Source organism: Cibotium barometz, chromosome 43 (assembly GCF_041138505.1).
Source record: "Cibotium barometz isolate CiBa-2024 chromosome 43, ASM4113850v1, whole genome shotgun sequence".
NCBI lineage: Eukaryota > Viridiplantae > Streptophyta > Polypodiopsida > Cyatheales > Cibotiaceae > Cibotium > Cibotium barometz.
In genome coordinates, this window is record NC_141088.1 from 36,265,198 (window position 1) to 36,289,261 (window position 24,064).

The following is a 24,064-nucleotide window of genomic DNA, read 5'->3' on the forward strand; positions in this document are numbered from 1 at the left end:
TGTACTTTCTTTTTCAGTTTCTATATATCCTCATGCGATGTACTGTTTTTTCAGTTTCTATTTGGAGTCTGGACTCTTTAAATTTTTAATGTTGACTTTAAAGTTTAATCTTGGATATTTTAAATGTTTTGTCATTTTATGTCATATGCTGATATGTCATATGATGTGGCGTTCCCCGACGTTCCCGATCCGCTCCCGTTCCCGTTCCCGCTCCTGTTCCAGCATCCGACGTTCCCGGAACGTTCCTGTTCCCTGGTAACTATGCAAGGAAGTCCACATTGACACAAGGACCTACCTGGCTACTGTGGTGGCCAAATCCGATGACATGTCAACCAGAGGACTGTGGAAGGCTACAAGTTACCCTGGAGGTGCATCATGCATGCCAAAAGTGCCATGCAGCAATGTTGTTGACAAGTTTACACTGCTACTCAGTGGAAATCAAGGAAGTCCACAGTAACACAGGGACCTACCTGGCTACTGTGGTGGCCAAATCCAATGACATGTCAACCAGAGGGCTAGTCCCCACGTCATCGTCGTCAAAGTGGACCATGATGTACATCTCTATTACTTAGGCATGAGTCCTAGGTGAAGAGTCCAAAGATCCACCAGTAAAATTTCTGGGCCCTCAGACACATCCCAAAGGCCATGACCCTAGGTCTTTGCCTAAGCTCAGCCATATCACAACCTGAACAGTCTGGGTGAGAGGCCACGAGATAAAGCAAATAAAGTCCGGAGACAAGATGTCCAAAGAAAGACAAACTAAGTGGTTTGAATGGTAACTGACAAACTGTTGTGTGTGAGTCAAATATCTGAGAAAAGCTGCATCGCTCCAAGTGTTCACACACTACTGCCCATGACATAGATGTCTGCAAAACCCCCTTGAGTGATGATGTGAACATGTACAGCGATATGGCTGATCAATCCCCATGTCATGTGCACACATGGGCATAGCTGATCTCCAGGCTAATCCCTGATTTGGGCAGCAGATAAACATCAGTTTAGGGCATTAGCAAGGCTCAGGAGAATAGGCAGGACAGCAGTCGGCCATATGGACAACACCCTAATGATAAAGCTGGGATGATTATTTGGTTGGGTTGTTATCCTTGCTTCTGGCCGACAGCCGGTCCGAAAGTTCATGGGCATGGGAAGAGCATATAAAAAGATTAGGCAAAAATATAGAAAATCATCTGACCCCCTTTTTGGGGCAGGTCAAGAGTCAGGGCTTTATAGGTCTTAGATTTACCTTTTGTAAGGCCAAAGGCCACAAATTTGTACAGTCTTTTGTACTATATAATATACTGAAAATGTAGCTCTCTCTCTCTCCTCTCTCTGTCTTTGTTGGTGACTTGCATCAAGGTTCCTATTCAGTTAGTTAGTGCTGAAAGAAGACACACAAAACTTCTGCACATGTGACATTGGTATCAGAGCATCAGGCTCAGCAAAGCGAAGTGCTTGATGTTAGAATCCATGGTGGCTTAATCAAGATGCTAATCACAAAGATTAATCATGGTGAATGAAGATGTGAAGTAATTAGGGTTAACCACTCAATGAGGAAGACTATGATTGGGCTTTTTAAGCCCTCTTTCTTTTATATGTGTTGAGTCAGGGGTCCTCTGCTTGGGTCGTCCTCCTAAACAGATATGTAATAAATGTTTGTCATGTGTGTTTGTCCCGCCTTGTTATAAAAGGCTTTTTGATATTTCCATAAAACACTAGATAGGAGCCAGGGGGTGACAAAATGATGCCTTCACTCCGAAGCGTGGTTTGGTGGGCATTCGGAGCTTGTGTGTGTGAAACGATCCTTATTTGTGTGTGTGTGTGTGTGTGTGTGTGTGTGTGTGTGTGAGAGAGAACCACCTCTAGAGATATTATGTGTGTGAAATAAGCAGTGATGTCATTAGGTGTGCCATGTGTCACTGCAAGAGTCAAAGATAAGGTTCTCTTCAGCCTACAAAAAGGCATGTACTTGTGTGTTGGGGTAAAGGCGTTATGCCCACCCTTATAGTGTGTACAAGCCCATAAGTTATAGTACATAGTACACTTAGTACTTTTAATGTACTAAGTGCACTATGTGTACTAGTGCAATATACATGTGTGATAGGGGAGTCACACACTCATGCTTTTCATGAGTTGACTTATCCCCACAACTCTCTCTCTCTCTCTCCCTTGCTTCTCTGTGTATGTCTCCCATGAATGAACTCTAAACCCTAATTGACAGGTTTCTCCCCATCAACTGGTATCAGAGCTTGGTGTTTGTCCCTCCCTCTCCCCCTTCTGCTGGTCGTGCTCTCCTGCTGGCTGCCCTTCTGCTGGTCGCCTCTTTCTGCTGCTGGCTGCTTCCTTTTCTGTTGGCCGCCTCTTCTCAGCTGGTCGCCTTGCTCCTGGTAGCCTCTTGAGCTGGTCGCCTAGCTCCAGCCAGCTGCCCCAGCTGTTCAGCCAGCCCACAGGGCTGCCCAGCCAGCCAGCGCAGCCCCACAGGCTGCCCAGCCTGCTGTACGGCTGCCCTTGCTGCCCACCAGCTGACCACGACACCCCCCAGGTGCTGTCCAGTACACAGCAGCAGCATTCATCTAGGCAGCAGCATTCATCAACCCCACTTTTCCTGCAACAACAAAAACTCGCCTGCAAATCAGAAAATCAGAGGTATTTTTGCTTCAATTTTGCGAATTTCTTATCAATTCAAGCAATTGAGCAGGTACAGGTGCCCAATTGCTCAATTTTTGAGCAAAATTGGCAAAATTGGGTGACATTGGTCACAATCAGGATAAATTTGCAGGAAATTGGTCAAATCAGGATCAATTTGCAGGAAATTGGTCAAATCAGGATCAATTTGCAGGAAATTGGATGTCGAAATTTGGGGCTTTTGATGTAATTGTGCAATTAAGCACTCATACATGCTGTATGATGTGAAAAATTGCACATTTGGGCAAAATTGCAGCAAATTGCAGCAAATTGCAGTGCAAATCAAGGGGCTTTTGTGCCGATTTGGTTGATTTGCATGCAGGCAATCGCATTTGATGCTGTGGATAATGTGTTGATGCCTTACAAGCACTCAATGTGCCTGTAAATCAAGGGGCTTTCATGTATTTGATGTATATGTGGCCAGGGGGAAGCATCTTGAACACTCTGGATGCCTTCATGTGCGTCAATGTACCATGCATGATCAGAAATTGATCTCAAATCAAGGGGCTTTTCAAGTTTGTATGCTTGTTGAGCTTGGCAAAGCAGCAGGCGAGACTTTTATGCCTTGAATCCTCAAAAATCAGCTTGCAGTCAAGGGGCTTTTGCCCAATTTCTGTTCGGGACTGTTTTATGCAGTGTTCGTGACTGTAAAAATCTGATTTTCACTCAGTTGGACAGCCAGGAGAGCATTTATTGCTATTGTACCTGCTGGTACAGATTTGGCACAGCTTTGTGCATGTTTGGGCATGGCTGTACACTGTTTTGAGTGATCAAAAGGTTCAAATTCAGCTGCTGAAATTGCCGGTACAGGTTTGGTACATCATTGGAGAGCGCTTAGTACTGCTGTACAGTACTTTGGAAGGGCAAAAGAGCACATTCAAGGTGCTGTCCAAAATCTGCAGCAACCAGATTTTGGTGTTTTCATCACAAAAAGTGGGAGAAAAGTTGCATTCTTGCTTCCGCAGTGGGAGATAAAGTTTGGGAGAAAACTGTGAGCACTTTGTGTGCTTTTGGTGCAGTGTTTGCACATCTTGGGTGCAGTGTTTGCACATTTGCAGGGAGTCAGGCATTACAGGTTGTATTTTGCTATGGCAACCACAGGTGAGAGCTCTTCATTGCTTCACATCAAGAAGCTTGAAGGCTCGCAGAATTATGATATTTGGCAAACCCAGTGCTACAATGTGTTGCTCCAGAAAAAGCAGCACAAGCCTATCAAAGAAAGGGGTGTGATGCCCGCTTCTCTTACAGCTGAAGAGTGGGAAGATATGGATGAGCTGGCAAGATCTACTATCATGTTGTCTGTGTCAGACTCATTACTTTTCAGCATTCGTGAAGAGAAGACAGCTTGGGGAATGTGGCAGAGATTGCAGGACTTGTATGCCCAACAAAGTGCCTCAAGCAAAGTGTATTGGTTGAAGAAACTCATAGGCCTTCAGATGAAGGAAGGGGCATCTATGACAGCCCATCTCAATGAGTTTAATGGTATTGTCAGCCAGGTCATCAATCAAAAGTTGGCGATGGACGATGAGTTCAAAGCCACTTTTTTGTTATGCACTTTGCCAGAGAGTTGGGACACATTCAGGACAGCCACTAGCAATTCGAATGCTATGCTGTCATATGCAGATGTTGAGGGTGCTCTTCTTCAAGAAGAGATGAATAGGAAGAACAACTCTGTTGGCAAGTCTAATGCAATGAATGCACGTGGGAGATCCCAGCAAAGGGGGAAAAGCCAAGAAAGGGGAAGGAGCAAGTCTCGCTCCAAAAAGGATTTGGAATGCCATTATTGTGGCAAGAAGGGACACATTAAAAAGCAATGCTACAAATGGAAAAATGATCAGAAAGAAAAGGGAAAAGGCAAAGAAAAAGAGAAGGATGAAGCCAAAGCTGTAAAGCCGAAGGGCAAAAGTGGAGTCAAGATCGAAGAAATCAATGTGTCACATGCAGGTGGCAGTGAGGATGAGGTCCTATTTACTTCTTCACTTGATGCCCATTCACTTCTTACAGGTGGTCATGGTATGCACTCATGGATCATTGATTCAGGTGCCTCCTTTCATGTCACAGGTTGCAGAGACTTGTTTGTCAGGTACACTGCTGGCAATGAAGGAGTGGTTTATTTGGGTGATAACCATGCATGCAAAATTCTTGGCAGAGGTGACGTGAGGCTTGTATTTTCAGATGGCTCACAGCTTATGCTCCATGATGTCAGGCATGTGCCTGAGATCAAGAAGAATCTGCTTTCTACTGGACAGCTTGATGATGCTGATTATGTTACCACATTTGGTAGTGGAAAGTGGAAGATTAGTAAGGGCTCACTGGTTGTTGCCAGAGGCTCTAAGGTGGACACTCTTTATTTCATGCATGCAGGTGTTTGTCACCATGCTAATGTAAATGCAACCGAGCTGCCGGAAATTTCTATGTGGCATAGCCGGTTGGGACACATGAGTGTCAAGGGAATGGAGCAATTGTCTCGTTTGGGTTACTTGCCTTCTCTAAAGTTTTCAAGTTTTCAGTTTTGTGAGCATTGTATATATGGTAGGCAACTACAGTGCCCCCACAAGAAAGCTCTTGGACAGAAAGATGCTCAGTTAGAGCTTGTGCATACAGATGTATGTGAGATGCCTCAGCTTTCTTTGGGAGGGGCAAAATACTTTGTGTCTTTCATTGATGATGCCACACGCAAGGTGTGGGCTTATCCTCTTCGTTTGAAGAGCGATACATTCTCAGTGTTTCAGAAGTTTGTTGCTCTTGTTGAGAATCAAACTGGCAAAACACTGAAGGCTTTGCGTTCCGACAATGGTGGAGAGTATACGTCCAAACAGTTTCAGGACTTTTGTGATGCTAAAGGCATCAAGAGGGAGCTCTCTACTCCTTATGATCCTCCACAAAACGGGACAGCAGAGAGGATGAACAGGACCATACAGGAGAAGGTCCGTTCTATGTTGTCACATGCTGCATTACCTCATGGTTTTTGGGCTGAAGCTGTTATGACAGCCGTTCACCTTATAAACAGGTCACCTAACACGAGGCTTGGTGGAAAAGTGCCAGAAGAAGTATGGACAGGGAAGCCTCCGTCATACAAGCACTTGAGAGTATTTGGTTGCGTTGCGTACGTGCACATACGCAGGGAAATGCGCACCAAACTTGATCCTAAGTCTCACAAATGCATATTCCTAGGATATGGTGACAGAGGTGAAATGGGGTATAGACTTTGGGATCCCATGAATAGAAAGATCATACGCAGCAATGATGTCATTTTTGATGAAACATGCATGTATAAGGAGCCTGCAAGGCAACAGGAGCCTAGCAGAGTCATCTTTGATGATGATGGACATCATGGACAACAACAAAGGGCTGTAAATCAGCCATTACAGCAGGAAAACCAGCCCTTAAATGGTGCTGAAAATGGTCCAAATGGACAGCCAGAGATGGTAGAAGATATCCCTATGGATATACCACAGTTGGAGGACATACCGGGCATGATTTTTCAGCCTTATGGCATGGAACAGGAGCCACCAATGGGTGATATGCAGGCTGGACAGCAACCTGCAAATGATGGTCATTGGGTACGGAGGTCCACAAGACCCTCCAGAGCCCTAGACAGGTTTGTTCCAGGGGTTGACTATTTGATGCTCACTGACTGTGGGGAGCCCTCATGTTATAAGGAGGCTTTACAGAGGGCAGACAAAGCTCTATGGGAGCGTGCCATGAAGTCAGAGATGGATTCTCTGCATAAAAATGGAACATGGAAGTTGGTGCCTTTGCCTGCAGGCAAGAAGGTTTTGCCATGCAAGTGGGTATACAGGCTCAAAGTTGCATCAGATGCTAAGCCAAGATACAAAGCCAGGTTAGTGGCTAAGGGCTTCAAGCAGGAATATGGTGTGGACTTTGATGAGATCTTCTCTCCAGTGGTCAAAATGACCACACTTAGAGCTGTATTGGCTTTGGTTGCGCATGATGATCTGGACTTGATTCAGATGGATGTGAAGACTGCTTTTCTTCATGGTGATCTCCATGAGGAGATATATATGCAGCAGCCAGAGGGTTATGCAGTGAGTGGAAAAGAGAAGCTTGTATGCAAGCTGAAAAAGAGTCTTTATGGGCTCAAACAGGCACCAAGAGAATGGTATCATAAATTTGATACATTCATGAAATCTCAGAAATTCAGGAGAAGTGACATAGATCACTGCTTGTACACCAAGAAAGCTTTGGATGGCAGTCTCTTGATTCTCATTTTGTATGTTGATGATATGTTGATTGCCGGGAAATCTCGTAAAGAGATGGATGCATTGAAAAAGAGGCTGCATGAGACCTTTGACATGAAGGATCTGGGTGATGCAAATCACATTTTGGGTATGCGGATACTTCGGGACAGAAATCAGCATGTGTTGTATTTGTCTCAGAAAGAATACATTGGCAAAGTCTTGCAGAGGTTCAATATGGACGGGGGGAAGAAAGCTAGTACTCCTTTGCCTCCATATGTGAAACTCAGTGCTATGGACAGCCCACAGTCAGATAGTGACAGGGCTGATATGGCCAAGATTCCGTATGCTTCAGCTTGTGGCAGTCTCATGTATGCCATGGTTGCTACTAGGCCGGACATTGCATTTGCAGTGGGAGTGGTTTCTAGATACATGGCCAACCCTGGCAAGAAGCATTGGGAAGCAGTGAAAGGTGTCATGAGATACCTGAAGGGCACACAGGATTTGTGCATTTGCTTTGGCAAACAGGATGCATTAGTGCATGGTTACACGGATTCGGATTATGCCGGTCATCCAGATAACCGGAAGTCTACTACCGGTTATGTCTTTACATTCACAGGAGGTGCTGTGTCATGGATATCCAGGATGCAGAAGTGCACAGCCTTATCTACTACAGAGGCCGAGTATATTGCAGCCACAGAGGCTTGCAAGGAGGCATTATGGCTATCTCGGTTAGTGGTTGATTTGGGTTATACAGGGGATATTCCATTGTTGCATTGTGACAGTCAGAGTGCCATCCAGTTGGCAAAGAACCCTGTCTTTCATGCAAAGACGAAGCATGTGGATGTGAAGTATCACTTCATCAGAGAGGTGATAGAGAACAAGCAAATTCAGCTTGTTAAGATTCATACGGATGACAACCCGGCTGATCTGTTGACGAAGAGTTTGCCTCCGGAGCGGTTTGCTCATTGCAGACACTTGATGGGCATTGGATGAGGCCAGTTTCAGCCTTGATATGGCCTTGTATATTATCATGTACATGCTGATTTTTCTTTTCCTTTACTTAAGGGCACTTTGCCTTTAAGTGGGAGGTTGTTGGGGTAAAGGCGTTATGCCCACCCTTATAGTGTGTACAAGCCCATAAGTTATAGTACATAGTACACTTAGTACTTTTAATGTACTAAGTGCACTATGTGTACTAGTGCAATATACATGTGTGATAGGGGAGTCACACACTCATGCTTTTCATGAGTTGACTTATCCCCACAACTCTCTCTCTCTCTCTCCCTTGCTTCTCTGTGTATGTCTCCCATGAATGAACTCTAAACCCTAATTGACAGGTTTCTCCCCATCACTTGTGAAGTTGATAATGGATCAAATCTTGAGCATTGAGTCGTGGTCAACAAACTACCACAACTCAGGTCTCTTTCACACATCTGCTCATCCTGCATGATGGGCAAGCTTCATCGAGATGCATTTCTAGAGGAGGCCACTCATCGAGCAACCCGAAGACTAGAGCTTATACATGCAGATCTTGCTAGACCCATGGAGGTTGAGTCTCTAAGAGGGACTCAATATTTTCTTCTTCTTGTGGATGATTTCACTTGCAAATCTGAAATTTCAGAAATTTCAGAAATGGGCAATCAATTCAATTCCCATTTCTGAAATTTCTGAAATGGGCATTCAATTCGATGCCCAAATTTGGGAAATTTTAATTTTTGCAAGAACCCCCAAATTTGGGCATCGAATTGAATGCCCAAATTTCAGAAATGGGCATTCAATTCATGCCCAAATTTGGGGTTTTTCTCGTTTTTATCAATTTCTCCAAGAACCCCCAAATTTGGGCATCGAATTGAATGCCCATTTCTGAAATTTCAGAAATGGGCATTCAATTCAATGCCCAAATCTAGGGGTTTTGTCCAATTTGGGACAAAACCCTCTAATTGGTTACCCAATTTGAGCAATCTCAATTTGGACCCCCAAATTAATGCCTAAATTTTAGGCAAAATCCTGAAATTTCAGAGTTGGGCCCAAATTGGAAAAGGCCCGAATCAGATTTTGATTGATTGATTATTGAACTGTTGGTGTGTATACTTTCAGCTCTTTTGGCACCATGGTTCGGAGTGGAGCAACCTCGGGCTCAGCGAGAGGGACATCTTCAGCTGCAACAGACCCATGGCGCGATACAGTTGTCATCAACAAATACAACCGTTCAAGTTCTAGGAAGGCGGTCTACATTTATTGTGGGCAAGTGATGTCTGGTGGTGTGACACGTGTAAAGTCACACCTTGCATGGGGAGATGGCAGCAATGGCATCAAGGCATGTGTTGGAGTCCCTGAGCACATCTTCATAGTGCATGGTGGGGATCACAATCGGTATATGGAGATTATAGGTCGTCTTCAAGCCCCCATTGCACAGGCTACGCTTGATGCAATTGTTCAGAGAGAGAAGACGAGACTTCTAGACCCTACTTCACAGGAGGTTGACCATAATGTTGGAGCACCAGGAGAGCAGCGAGAGAAGGCGGCCAGCCAAAGTGTTGCCCCGTTGGGAGGTACAGGAGAGAATGGTGGTGCAGGCATGAGTTTACCATGTGCTAGCACCACTCATATTGATGCTCATGTTCATCTATGCATAGTGAGCCTTCTCGGGGAGAGGATCCCGCCACACAACAGGGTCTAGCACCACGGAAGAGGTCACGTGCAATATCACGTCCCAACACATTGCATGATAGTTGGGCTCCAAGTTTGAAAAATCACGCTGAGATTACTGAGGAGCGTCTGTTCTATCAATGCAACTTGGCATTCAACATTGCTCGTACAGGAGTATACAAACGCTTTGTGAATGCCGTGTCCGCCGCAGCAGCTGCAGCAGCACCCATTACTCCAGCAGGTTCAAAGGCACTTCGTACCACAAGGCTGACTAGTCAAATTGATATGGTGCATGATCAGTTAGAGGGACTTAGGTCTTCATGGGCCCTGTATGGATGTACCATAATTTCTTATGGCTGGAAAGATGTCCGTAAGCGGCATTTGTTGAACATCTTGGTCTCTTGTTGCACTGGCACGACCTTCTTGAGATCGATTGATGTCTCTGGCCGTGGAGTTCGGATCATAGGTACGTTGTAAGTTGTAACTTGTAAGTACTAGCAACAAGTAACAAGTTGCTTCTTTTATGAAAGTCACGACAATCACTCTCAACTCTCCAGACTCAAGATTCATGTAACTGGGATAATACTAATAATGTTTTTTTTCAACTATAGGAGAAACAATACGGAGACACATACATGAGGCCATCGAGGAGGTTGGGCCACAGAATGTCGTGCAAGTGGTCACAGATAATGCAAGCAATTGCAAGTCTATGGGTGTCATATTAGAGTCCACATATCCACACATTGTTTGGACACCATGTGTTGCACACTCCTTGGATTTGATGATGAAGGACATCGGCCGCATCCGGTCGGTTGCTTCCTTGGTAGACAAAGCCAAGGAGATAATAAGCTTTGTGACTCGGAAGTCATTTGCGCTTGGCTTATTCTGATCCCACTCCCAATGGGAGTTGGTGAAGCTAGCGAAAACCAAATTTTGCTACATCTTCCTTGTCTTGTGCCGGTAAGTCTATTTTGGATATCAATTCCTTGGTTTTCTTAGGGCTTAGAGTTAAGTATGATCTTAATCAAGTCTTTTACATACCGCTAAGTGCAGGCTAGTGAAGTGCAAGGATGCACTGCGGCGTATGGTAGTTGACCAGGAGTGGATCGAGTGGCCCGAGTCTACCATGCCTGCTCCCATAAGCATCCAGAACACTATCGTCGACTGAAACTCGCGGCGGGTGCCCGGGGGACTAGGGCCTTTGACACACTTGTTGATACCATCAATGCATATTAAAACATTTAAACATGGCCACAGCCTTAACACATATCCATCATCACTTTGCATAAAACATAAAGCTGGACAAAACATCCACAAATGCTGAAAATGGAGCTTGCACGTGTGACACCGCATAGAGGCCGGAATGGGCCGACCCCCCCCCTTGGAGTATTTTATTACCCAAGGAGAATAATATCATGTACAAGCTTTGAGGGCCTTACTCTCCCCACGGGAGATGCCGGATTATCCATATACAAATGCCATAACACAACCCAACACGAGGCAACCAAGTCGGAACATAGGCTGTAGAAATACCGAGCCAACAATATAATCCATATACCTCCGTGTGGGTACTGATTCTTCCCCAAAAACCACGGGTCTTCATGCAATAGAGAGCGTACAGCAAGTACAACTCTCCATTCAGCCAGTACAGCAGGTACAATGGCTGGTACAGCTGGTACAGTGGCTGGAACAGCTGGTACAGTGGCTGGTACAACCGGTATGGTGGCTGGTACAGCAAGTACAACAAGTACAAAAGCTGGTACAGCCGGTACAATAGGTGGTACAGCAAGTACAAAAGCTGGTACAACCAGTACAAGGACTGGTACAACCGGTACAATGGTTGGTACAACCGGTACACGATGGCTGGTATAGCAAGTACAGCAAGTACAAAAGCTGGTACAGTCGATACAATGGGTGGTATAGCAAGTACAGAAGCTTTAGTATTTCTTCGCGATGGAAGCCTCCAAAACAGTCCCCAACAGCCGGTGTTCTTCATGGGCAGCCTTCAAGTGAGAGAGAAAGAGAGTAGCCATCATTAGGGCAACCTGTAACGGTGGTAGAGGCTAGTGTGGAGCAAGAAAGCCTCCATTAATGAAGAGAGAGGGCTCCAATTTATAGATTTGGGCCTCCCATGAGCTAAAATGGCAAGAGAAGGTTACGATGACAAGTGGAGAGCCACACAATAGCTGAAGTGACAAGTGTGAGGCCACTTGTCTCACTTTGATCCTTTTTCTAACAAGTGTCAGGCCACCTGTCTCACTTTGGTCCACTTTCTTGCCACATGTCCCAATCTAAGAGATGGGTCCTTCCATAATCTTTACCTCTAAAAATATCCCAATTGGTAGACATTCTGTCATAGGCACTTTGCCAACTCTTGGTATCTGCTCAATTCCGGATGTAATGACGCGAACATAATTTCCATCGGAGTCGGGCCAAAAATAGCAACTCTCCTAAATTTTAGGAGTGTGGTCCTTTGTATTCTAGGATAATCCCCCATTCCCAAAGCTTGTACTTTCCAAATATTTAAACATCCTGGAGTACACCAGACCCCTTTCAGACTGGGAAATGTCCAGGCTGGTGACATCCTCCCCAGCTTCTTAAAAGTTGTCCGCAACTTTAAGCTTCAAGCCATATATTCAAGATATAATCATGTCCCATCGATTGGGCAAGACGAGACAGTCTCAAAAATCCAATATAACTGAAGCATCCATGTCCCAAAGAAATGGGCGAGACTAAATAAGTCTCCATAATACCAATATCATAATCATGTCCCAAGATAAATGGGCGCGTCAAATCAGTCCCATAAGTCCAAATATCATAATCCATGTCCCAAGTAAATGGGCGAGACAAAACAGTCCCATAAGTCCAGATATCAATAATCCATGTCCCAAGTAAATGGGCAAGACAAAACAGTCCCATAAGTCCAGATATCATAATCCATGTCCCAAGTAAATGGGCAAGACAAAACACTCCCATAAGTCCACATATCATAATCCATGTCCCAAGTAAATGGGAGAGACAAAATAAGTCTCCTGCCAACAAGACACCGGTCCACATGACCCTTGGCATAGACATAAGTCCCGTCATGTCCACTTTACCACTTGCACTCCGTATTGGTACTCTGACCACACACCTTGGATGAGAGGTGGACTTACAAGAGACACACAATGAGCCGGAACGGCCGACCCCTGCCTTGACTAAATTGTATTACTACCGGAGAAATTCAATACATAGCTTCACGGGCATCCATTGCCAAATCCTCCATGCCAATGCATATGAAATTCAGTATTTAGAAAACAATGGTATGTCGATGTAGATCACCAAGGAGCTGCCTTGACGCCCGGCCCGACTTAGTGCCCATATTCTCTACCATTGGCTCTATGTTCTACCAAGCATGGTAGCAACATCTTGAAGAGCACTTAGGTCAAGAGAAATACTACACAGGGCGGCTAAACAAGGAGTCCTGAAAACAATCACTCGCAGGCATAGATAACCTGGTGTTCCATACGCATTTCTGCTACACATAGTTTATAGGCATTTCGGCCACCAACTCACACTACCCTCTCAAGTGCCCATGTTCCCTTCCATCTGCTCTCTATTGTTCCACCCACACATGGTAGAAACAATCTTCAAGAGAGCACGTAGGACAAGAGAACACTACACAGGGTATGTTGTGCTTGTCACTACCCTTTGAAGTGCCCATGGTTCCCTTCCATCTGCTCTCTATTGTTCCACCCTCACATGGTAGAAACAATCTTCAAGAGAGCATGTAGGACAAGGGAACGCTACACAGGGTATGTGAATCATGAGTTCCATAAGTCCAATGCATCCCAAATAAAGGGAGCCGAAAAGAATAATCCAGCCCAGTAAAAGGGAGCCATAAACATAATCCATAAACCTGAGGATGGATCCAAATTCCTAGAAAAGAAGTCCAGGAATCCATACACCTGTATACCATAATCCTTGTATACCATAACTCTTACCACATACTCCGTGCTAACCACACACCTTGGAGTAGAGATGGACTTTATCCATAAAAGCATCATATCCATGAGATAACCAAAGATTTCTTCTCTATAAACTCGGACAGATTCGTCCATAGAAATTGCCTTGTTAAGCCCAATATCTATATAAATCTCGTCCAAGAAAGAAATCTCCATAGATATATTCCATCCCAATAAAGGGAGCCATGAAAAGAATTCATCCCATTAAAGGGAGCCATAAACAATGTTTCCCTGAAACCATCTCAAGGCAAACAACAACACCTTTCTCCTTGCATAGCTATACAAGGGTTAGTGAACATCAAAAACACTTCATAGCAAAAGCACTAACTTTGCAAACTCACAGTATACTTACCTTTTCTTTGCCAGGTTGGTCATGAAGCCAGAAGAAATATCTCGTCACCATATCCTTAAGATATCCTAAGATATATCTCCATATAGCTTGCCTGTAAGCTTGATAATATAATCCACAATATCCATATGGAAAGAGTGCTAAACGTGTGCACATAAAGCCAACTCCATACTTCCAAGATAAATTTTGTGAATTCATAAATCCTTAGACCAAGCTGTCTATTGCTCATGCTCTTGCTTCATAGGCTCTGAAGTGGCTGGCCATGCTTAATAGCAATGATGGTAAGTGTGGTCCCCACTCCAGATCTTTTCTCTTCCTTATTGATAGAAGGAAGCCTCCGCTTCCAAGAAAGCCTATTTGAACACAAGTCAACTTGATAAGTTGGCTTATGTCAATGCAAAACTCTGGGTGTTGGAGAGAGCTGGAGGTTTGGACACTATGGGAGCAGTGAGCTGGACAGTGAAGCAAGTGGATTATAGAAAGATTGATGTGAGACTTGCTGAGGTGTCACAACTACAGCCCAGGATAGCCGAGGATGATGTCTACGACTTCATCTGCGAGAACATGATGAGATTTACACGTCAGACACGCTCCTCCACACGCCGTGCAGCCCGTGCTCATGAGGAGGCACCCATTGGAGAGACATTTGCAACAGAAGCCCGCCGAGAGCTGGATCCTTTACCCTCCAGACTTACTCCCACTCCCTCTGAGTGTGAGAGTGATGATAGTGACTAGGCTAGGAGAGCCTAGGACTCTATTTGTGTCATGGTCTTTTTTGATGTAATATGTATTGCACTTTCTTTTTTGGACTCCAGTAATGCCGAGTTAACTATTACATTTCTTATTTAATCGTGCATGCCCATTGCCACTAAATGATGTTAAAGCTTTAAGTTATTAGAAATCTTGATCTTGTGACTTGTCAATGATTCAATGGATTATGGTCATGTGACATGACCTCATGAGGCATGCTTTTTTTCAATGTTACATGTATGACTAAGTATGAGGAAATCACTGTCCACTTGTAGTTTTTAAATTTTGTTTGGTAATTACCAATTGGTTATATGATTTTGGTACTTTTGTTTTCTTGATTGTACGCTATTATAGTAATTAATTTTGAAAGCCCAAATCTGAAATTTCAGATTTGGACCCCCACATTGGAGGCGAAAATTGCACTTCCTCTCTCCAATTGAAAGCCCAAATCTGAAATTTCAGATTTGGTCCCCCAACCTTCAGATTTTATGTATACAAGCATTTCGATCCATCGTTTCACTAGCCACCTCCCGGTGTTGAAACATTTCATTCCAAAATGAATCGTTTCAGCAATGTTTCATTTCAACAGTGAAATGTTTCGCGGTGACCTTGCTTCAGACTCGTAATGGTGGCAAGTTTGTACCGTTTGATGACTTCCTTGCGTCAAAGGGCATTCACCGACAGAACACAATTCCTTACCTCCTCAGCAGAATGGAGTTATGGAACGAAAGAACTGGACCCTAAAAGAGATGGCTCGTACTTTGTTGCATCATGCACATCTCCCAAGGTGAAGCTATGGCTACCTCAGTTTATCTCATTAACCACTCTCTCACAAAAATGGTTGAGGGGATGACTCCGGAGAAGGCTTTTACAGGGCACAAGCCTTATGTTTCTTACCTACGTGTTTTCGGTTGTGTTGCTTATGTGCATGTCCCAGATCAGAAGAGGACCACACTCGCACCGAAGTCAAAGAGGATGATCTTCACAAGCTACAATCTAAGATCCAAAGGGTACCGCTTCTGGGATCCAGAGGTTGATGACATCATCATTTCTCATGATGCTCAGTTTGATGAGAGCTTATTTGGCATCGACTCCTCTCCACCTAATGCATCTTCCAAGTTTCTGGATCCATTCCCGACAAATGTTAGTGATCTTATACCTCTTCCACATCCAACTCCTCCTCCTCCTCCTCCTGCAACTGCTACTTTACAGCCACCAATTCCTATTGCACCAACTTCTGCAGCTCCCAATCCCTCTACGAGTCCTGCTTTGACTCCGGGATTACCCCCACCAATGTTTACTTCATCACCTCTCCCAGCAGCATCGGATGTGTCCTCTACTGCAGCTGGATCTTCTTCTTCTTCACGCTTTGAGAGAAAGGTTGGCCTACCTTGGTGGGTTCAACAACTCTTTAGAGATTCAGGTCTCACTGATGCACAGCTCTATAACCAAATCTCTACCACCATTCCTGGACCTCGCCGTTCATCTTGGGCTTCCACATCTCATCACATAGTGAATTATGCTCTCATGAGTTCTCTACAAGAGATCGATGAGCCTGAGAGTCCAGAGGAGACTCTTTCACAGCCACAGTGGCAACAAGCCATGGAAGTAGAGATGTCCTCTATTGAGAGGAATCACACTTGGTATTTGGTGCCAAGGCCTTTACATCGTCATGTGATTGGTGTGAAATGGATTTTCAAAGTCAAGTTTCATGCAGATGGTACTTTGGACAAGTACAAAACCCGCCTTGTTGCTCGAGGATATGCTCAGAAAGCACGTGAAGACTTTGATGAGACATTTGTTCCTATAGCCAAGTATACCACCATCAGGATTGTTTTGGCTCTGGCTCCACACTTCAGATGACCCGTGTTCCAAATGGATGTCAAATCCGCTTTTTTGGATGGAGATTTAGAGGAGGAAGTTTTATGTTGAGCAGCCTCCTCGTTTTGTGATTCAAGGACATGACACCCATGTGTATCTTCTGAAGAAGAATCTTTATGGTCTCAAACAGGCACCCCGTGCCTGGTATCAAAAGATTGATGCCTTCTTGTTATCTGTTGGCTTTGAGAGGGCATATGCAGATAGCAATCTCTATGTGCTTCTTTCTAATGGGGATATTTGTGTCATTGTTTTGTATGTTGATGACCTCATCCTTTATGGCTCAGATACTGAGTTGGTCACACAAGTTCACTCCAAGCTTTCAGAGACATTTGAGATGACTGATCTTGGCCTTCTTCATTATTTTCTTGGACTAGAGGTTTGGCAGAAAGATGATTGTATCTTCATTTCTCACCAGAAGTATGTGAAGAAGCTGCTCACACTTTACGGGTTGTCAGACTATACACCTCTCTCGTCCCATGGATCCCAATGCCAAGTTATCCAAGGAGAATGATACACCCTCAGTGGATTTCACAGAGTACCGGTAGATTGTTGGCTCATTGCTTTACCTTGCCAACACCCGTCCAAATATCTCCTATGCTATGAGTGTTCTCAGCCAGTTCTCATTAGCCGCTTCAAGGTCTCATTGGCAAGCAGCCAATGAGAGTTCTTCATTACCTTCAAGGTACTTCAGATTATGGCATCACCTATTCCAATGGTGCTGATTTGGTTGGTTTCACACGTTTTGATTGGGCAGGCTGCATTGATACTCGAAGGTCTACATCTGGAAATTGCTTCATGCTTGGTATAGGATTGGTTTCTTAGAAGTCTCAAAAGCAAAGGACTATTGCTGCTTCTTCCACCGAGGCTAAGTACAAATCCTACCTTCTCTCCTCCACTGAGGCACTTTGGATTCATTACATTATGGAGCATTTGTGCTGTGCCAACACTTCCTCGGTTACCATCTTCTCGGATTCTTAGAGTGCTATTCCTCTAGCTCAAAATCTTGTGATACAGGGACGATCCAAGCATATTGAGGTGCATTATCATTTTGTACATGACTGGATAGAGCTTGGACTTCTTCGGTTGGCCTACTGTTCTACCAAGGACAATGTGGCTGATCTCTTCACCAAACCACTTCCGAGAGCTACTTTGGAGGGGTTACTTCAGTGTGCTGGTATTGGACCGCCCCTTTGGTGCTGAAGAGGAGGTGCTGGAACATATATCATCTCTAGAGGGTCTACATGTACCTTTGCATGCTTGTATTGGTCATTTCTATAAGGCCCTGCATTGCAGACATCACCTAGGATTTTTCTACTATTTTTTAGGTTTTTTATAGCATATTTATGCTACACGAGTGCTGTCAGCCTGCTACAGCTAGCCGACTAGCTCATATGAGGGATATATAAGGGAGCACACCCTTCTCCTCATATCTCATCTCATTCTTGCATATTTGTTGGAGGTCATTGGCTGTTGCAACAGTCTCTTTGTAAGCCCAGCGGGGAGTGCCATGACAGACTCAACCACGTTTCCAAGAGATAAAGATATAGAAAGTGAGGAAAGAGAGAGAAGGGAATCGGGATCTTGCACACGATCTCGATGGGGCCTCTCCCTTGACGACAAGAGGCCGGTGGTGGCCAGCAGGCGATGGCGACGTCCAAAACCCTCCACCAGCCAAGGTGGCCAGAGGGGGCTTTTGGCAGCTATGGTTATGGGAGAGCCGCCCAATCACACACCTTAAGTGGGACCCAAGAGAGTGGACATGGCACAATCCCTTTGCCAGAGAGGAGGCTCCTGGCACCCCCTTCTGTGAGTACACTGCACAGCTCGGCCGTAGGATTCAAATGCCTAAGATTGAGGGCACCCCAACAGCAATAGGACAACGAGAGTCCGAAGGAATCCCTCAGTTTCTTTTAGAATTCTCGAAGAGGTTGTGGGACAATTTTCGGGCACGGAAGATTACACTCTTTCTATGGCAAGTAGCCCATCAGAGCTTAGTAGTTGGCACTTGGTTGGCCATCAGAGGTAGATCTGCAGTCTATTGGCATCCACAAAAGTCCCATGCGGAAGTGATTATGGCAAAGCCCTGATATGATTAACGTAATGCATTGAGGATAGAAGTGACAAGAGAGTTGTCCTGAATGTTCTCATCAATGTTGGCAAGCTACTCTCGAAGGTCTTTAACCTTAGTCAAGTACTCATCCATAAAGTCACCCTCATCCATATGCAACACATCCAACTACTTCAAATAGGCCACTCCTGCCTCATTGCACACTTGGTAGGGTGTTGCAAGTGCATCCAAACCAACTTAGCAGTGACACGAGAACGGATATTAGGACTAATGCTCCTTCACTGAGAGGGCAATGAGTGCATGTGCTTGTGCATCCTTGGCATCCCACCTTCGTCGATCCGCAATAGGAGTGTGGCTGCCTCCTAAGTCACAGAAGATCCCATAGTGCCAAATGCAGCTTAGCTTTGGCTACCTGTACGAGCAGGAGCACCTGGTTGTTGCAAAACTGGCAAGGAAGGTTGGCCCTCCTCACCTACAACCATAGCCCATAGGCCCTTGGCAACCGACAAGTGCCTCATCATGTATGCCCACAACAATGGGTAGTTAGTCCCATCCAATTTGTCCAAAGCTATAAACATGCCGAATAACCTACACAAAATATCTAGCTCAAACACTGCAAGTGTCCAAACACACTGTTAATGCAATATCCACTGAATGCAACATGCATGGTTGTGGAGTGGCCCATTGCTTGCTGTAAACCTGAAAATGTATTGAAATTTCAAGTGTAGGGATAGAAATTACTAATTTCGGAGCCGTTCGGAGTCAACTTTGCGAAAATTGGTACCAATGGTGGTCCAATTTGTCGATTTTGGACTCAATTTCAAAAAACACCCGAAGTATAATGCTGCAAGATGTCCATTTTCGCAAAAGCCCCAAAAAATTTCCCTCTTGAAGAAAAGCTATGACTAGAGAACGAGTGGCAGGTGTACGGATGCTGACGTGGACATGTACGGGTGCCATAACCACTAACATGTACAGCTTTGCATGTGCGTACAATCGCGTACAACTTCGTGCGTGTACAATCGAGTACAGGCTGACGCATGTGTGCAGATGGACGAAAAAAATGGGCTTTGATACCAAATGTTGGGATTAGGGTTAGGGTTTGCACCAATGCACAACACAAACACAGAATGTGAAGTAGTCGTGAGCAAGGAGGAGGCACAACTCTATGTGCTAGTACAAAAGATAAGTGAGATTGACCTAAAGTACAAAGGTCCCTTCACACACATAATCCCAATAGTGAGATAGAGTGGGTTCCTGTGCATGCAGGGAGAAACCTCTTAGAGAGGGAAAAAGTGCCCCAGCTACCCCTGTCCATGACATAGATGCCTATAGAGAGAATCGAGATCTACCTCAAGTTAAGGTTCGCGTTCTTGTTCGGACTTTGGTTCATCAAGCAACGGTGCCTCTACTGGAATCTCCTCTTCCATGAGAGCGTCCTCGATAAGTTCCGAGGTTCTTACTTTCGAGAGACCATGCCCTCGGTCTTGGGTGCACCTCAACCCTAGGTGGGTCCTTCCTGGTACGTTGTACGCGAAAATCCATGCAAAGCATTTCTCCCAATCTTGCCAGAGCTCATTATCACTAACAATCTCCTGCATCAATACAACCATCATCTCGATGTCTCTTTCTGCAACCTCCAAACGCGAATACGGGTTGGTCTTCCATATACTTATCAATCTTGTGTTGTCCAATGAATCGGTGCCCATGGCTGACTCTCTCTACCTAGGTTTGAACTAATGCAAACCTATGCTATATGCAAAAATGTGTTGAGACTTGAAACCCTAAAAACGCAAACCCTAATTTGCTTTTTCTGCTTTGTATACTGAAACATTGTTGCAAGGACTGAACTCATGCAAAACCCTAATTTTGATCTTCGGTTATGGCTCTTACAACAGTCGAGGCATTAGGAGAGCTGGTACCCCTTGTTGATTAGTGAGTTACAACTCAAAGCAGCGTTGCCAAGATTGCTGCCACTTCTTTTCAGGCATGATCGCAAGAAGGAAAAGACAGCAAAGAATGTCACAAATCTGTTTATCGTATTTTGGTATCCATTCAAAGACCTGCGTTTTAGATCGGACAACAAGTTTTGGAGAGCTTTATTTGATAAATTTGGGACAAATCCAGACCTCCAATGTCTTCCATCCACAGTTTCTCATTCCACCCTCCTACAGTCACACAAAAATACAATCAGCTTGGGCTTGGTACTCCGAAGCGTTGAGTTTTTGCCATGGGTACAAGCCATGTCACATAATTTCCGTTTCTTCAGCCATCAAAAGGACTCTTATGAAGCTACTGTTTACTACTATCGATGATATATTGACTTAGGCCTATGAGCAAATACCACAGGCATTTAATAAGAGAATCACGATGCACACACATTTACAAGCACCATGCAAATAAGCATGGGAAAGATGTGACGTATCAACATGATCATTAGGCAAAGGCTAAAGCAGGTAGAAAAAAATGTTCAAAGCTTGCCTTCAAGAATTTGGTCCATCTCTCATCACAAAGGTAATTAAGTGATGTGGACATAGAACTGGAGCAGTTGGGCATCATATAACAGGTTTCATATGTCTTTTGAATGCACAATGACCCTCCACCTATGGCCATGCAAGAAGAGAACAGCCAGATCTAGTGGACAATGAGGATCTCTTGATCCCAAAAGCAAGGCAAGAGAGCCAAAGAGTACTTGACGTAGTTCATGTACAAAGGCCTCAATAAAGGAGTATGGCTGGAGGAGTCGTTCTTTGGCTCCCTAGTCTTGAGAGCAACGCAGTTGTCTACTAACCCACTAACAGCTGGAGATATTGCACACATATTATTATTTTGTTTGCAAAGCTTTTTCTGAAGGTCACATTGTAAAAAAGGACAACACCAGACTTGACAAGCAAATTAGCAAAATTGGAAGATAAAGACATGAAGAACCTCATGCAGATTTGATCCATCAAGATCAAAAGGATTGATTCCCATGCCAAATCAAAGACTTGAGAACGTACTAAATCTACACAAAGCATCTGGAATGAAACTCGTTCCCACAGATGACTCGACAAGCAAAAGAGATGGTACATGATTCAGCTCCAGAGAGGCTCAAATGCATGTGCACGACTATGGGGCTACGGACTCCCACAAAGCCAAGCAGTTTGAGGGCCCTAATAATAAGGGGACAGGCCACAAGCAATAAATTGGAGATTGGAAGCACACGCTTGTGATGGGGAATAACAAAATCATAAGGCATGGCTTATGAGAGCAAGAGGCAGGGAAATGCAGGCAACAAGCATGGAACCACACCAGCCAAGAAGACACAGCTTAAGGACCAAAAACCAAAATAATTTGATGTTTCTTCGTTCAGTTTGCAACTTATAGCTGTGGCAAGACAGATCACGAAACTGCCCCTTGAATGAGAAACAAAATCATGTACTATCACCAAACTCCACCAGATCTTCACCCAAAAAAAAAACATGAACCTGAAAAGCTGGAGCCGGTTGCACAGGTGCCACATTTGAGGATGGCCATTGTGCTGGAAGTGGCATCCTTGCATTGCTCATCTAAAGCACCAACAAATAAACATGTCAGACAGCACCAACCACAATGTTCTTTGCTTCTCAAAAAAAGAAATAACAAAGCCTTCCAATAACAGAAAATGATTTACCACATCAATAACTCCCAAACACAAAAAAAAAAAAGATAAAGCCCCTTCCAATGTGCATTCAAAGAAAGGTAAGAGGCTGGACCCTGAGTGTGTACCCCTCACATCTAAAGAAGTGACAAAAAATCAATATCCACGAAGGTTTGTTCACATAAAGAGTAGGTGGAGGCATAAAGATCATATCTTTAAGCCTCCGCCTACACTTGGGCACGGGCACCGATGACATTATCGTAGCACGAAGATAAATAAACCCTTATGGAGTTAATTTTAGTTTTTGTTAGGTTTGGGAAAGATCCCCAAAGTTGCAGAATCATAACAAGACTTGCCAAGGAAAATCCCCATAAACATCATGCTGTGATTTGCATATCAAAAATACATCACAACACTTTTCCAACAGCAAAAGAATTAAGGAGACGTACCCCAATGGATGTGACGAACTGGCAAAGAGCACATTTTACCGATTGGGCTCCATATGGATACATTAGCATAGTCCCACATCCTCCACAACTAACATGGGCAACTTGGTTGGCTGCAAAGGGAGAGAGACAACAATACTAGTACATTAAGCATATTAACCTGCTTAATTAACCATCCAGTAAACTTTCCAAGAAAAACAAAACTTGTGCCAACCTTCCATTGCAAGGTTGATAGTATGACAACACGAGCAATGCACACTTGTTGCACCACGAGCGTACATCAGCAATGTTCGGCAGCCGCCACAAATCAGTTGGGCCATCTCCGTCCCTGGATCATAATAACAAGCAACCTCACACATGCATACAAAGCATATCACAAAAGTAGCTATCACGTTAGCTGCATAAATTGAACTTCCATATGCATGCACATCAAAAATTGTTTTGTTGGAATGAATTCTTGCCCTCCACTTCTCATGCTGCCATGTGGCAAACTATTATCCCACATAGTGGGTTGGGGTCAACTTAACCCCTCTATATAGAGCAAAATGCCCCTTGGTCTCCCCTCATCCCCCACCTTTATTGGTGGTCTCATGGGATGTTTGGGTGGGGGGGACCCAGCCGGTTGATGGCCGTCTTCTGCGTGTTGTGCCTCTGTTCGCTTCATGCTCCGCATTCAGCGTTCTTTCATGGTATCAGAGCTAGCTTGGCTCCTACTATGTCATGTGCATCATAGATGCCATGGACATTTTCAGGGCTAAATCCAAAAGAGGCAGCCAGATAAAGAGTAGAACCAAGATGATAGAGCACAGAGCACCTTTGGCAGTGTAGACTGGAGACAGGCGTGGATCAGATGGCTGTCGGCTGCAGGACAGGTGGTGCTGGCTGCACACAAGGCTGTCGGCTGCTCATGGACGTGGTCGGCTGAACCAGAGGACAGGGGCAGCAGCATGCGCATCATGAACAAGGAAAAGACCAGTCGGCTGCGTTAAAAGGAGCATTAAATGCATTTAGGACTGGCCGACCAGCAGTCGGCCAGTCTACCATTTGTCCAAGGAATCAAGTGCTCATAGATGGAGTCATTCATTCCACTAGGGAGTGGATCAAGATCTAGGACAGGATTTTGGTGAGTTACCACCTTTTTATGTAAGGCAGCCTATGGCTGTAGTAGGAGTACCTTTTGTACCATATCAATATACTGAATTTCCAGCACTTCTCTCTCCCTCTACTCTCTCTCTATATCTGCATTTTTGCATCAGATGGTTTCTAAGAGTGTTTTGGGCTGAAAGAAGACTACCCAGAGCTTCCGCGTGTTACATACTGCTCAGCTTCGGGCATCGCATCAAGGAGGGGTGTTGGAATGAATTCTTGCACTCCACTCCTCACATTGCCATGTGGCAGTCTATTATCCCACATA

General features: G+C 44.6%; 1 protein-coding gene across 3 annotated transcripts in view; it reads right to left on the reverse strand.

Moving 5' to 3' along the window:
- The window catches only part of LSD1 (LSD1 zinc finger family protein), a 47,295-nt gene that overhangs the window by 3,963 nt on the left and 19,268 nt on the right, over positions 1–24,064 (reverse strand). For 2 of the 3 annotated variants that reach the window (XM_086781861.1, XM_086781859.1), the window contains 4 exons: positions 22,865–22,978; positions 22,654–22,763; positions 22,053–22,133; positions 20,715–20,753 (listed from right to left, as the gene is read on the reverse strand). In XM_086781861.1, the coding sequence (XP_086637987.1) occupies positions 20,715–20,753; positions 22,053–22,133; positions 22,654–22,763; positions 22,865–22,978 (344 nt within the window). The remainder of the gene's footprint in view (positions 1–20,714; positions 20,754–22,052; positions 22,134–22,653; positions 22,764–22,864; positions 22,979–24,064) is intronic. The other variant, XM_086781860.1, reaches the window with a different exon arrangement.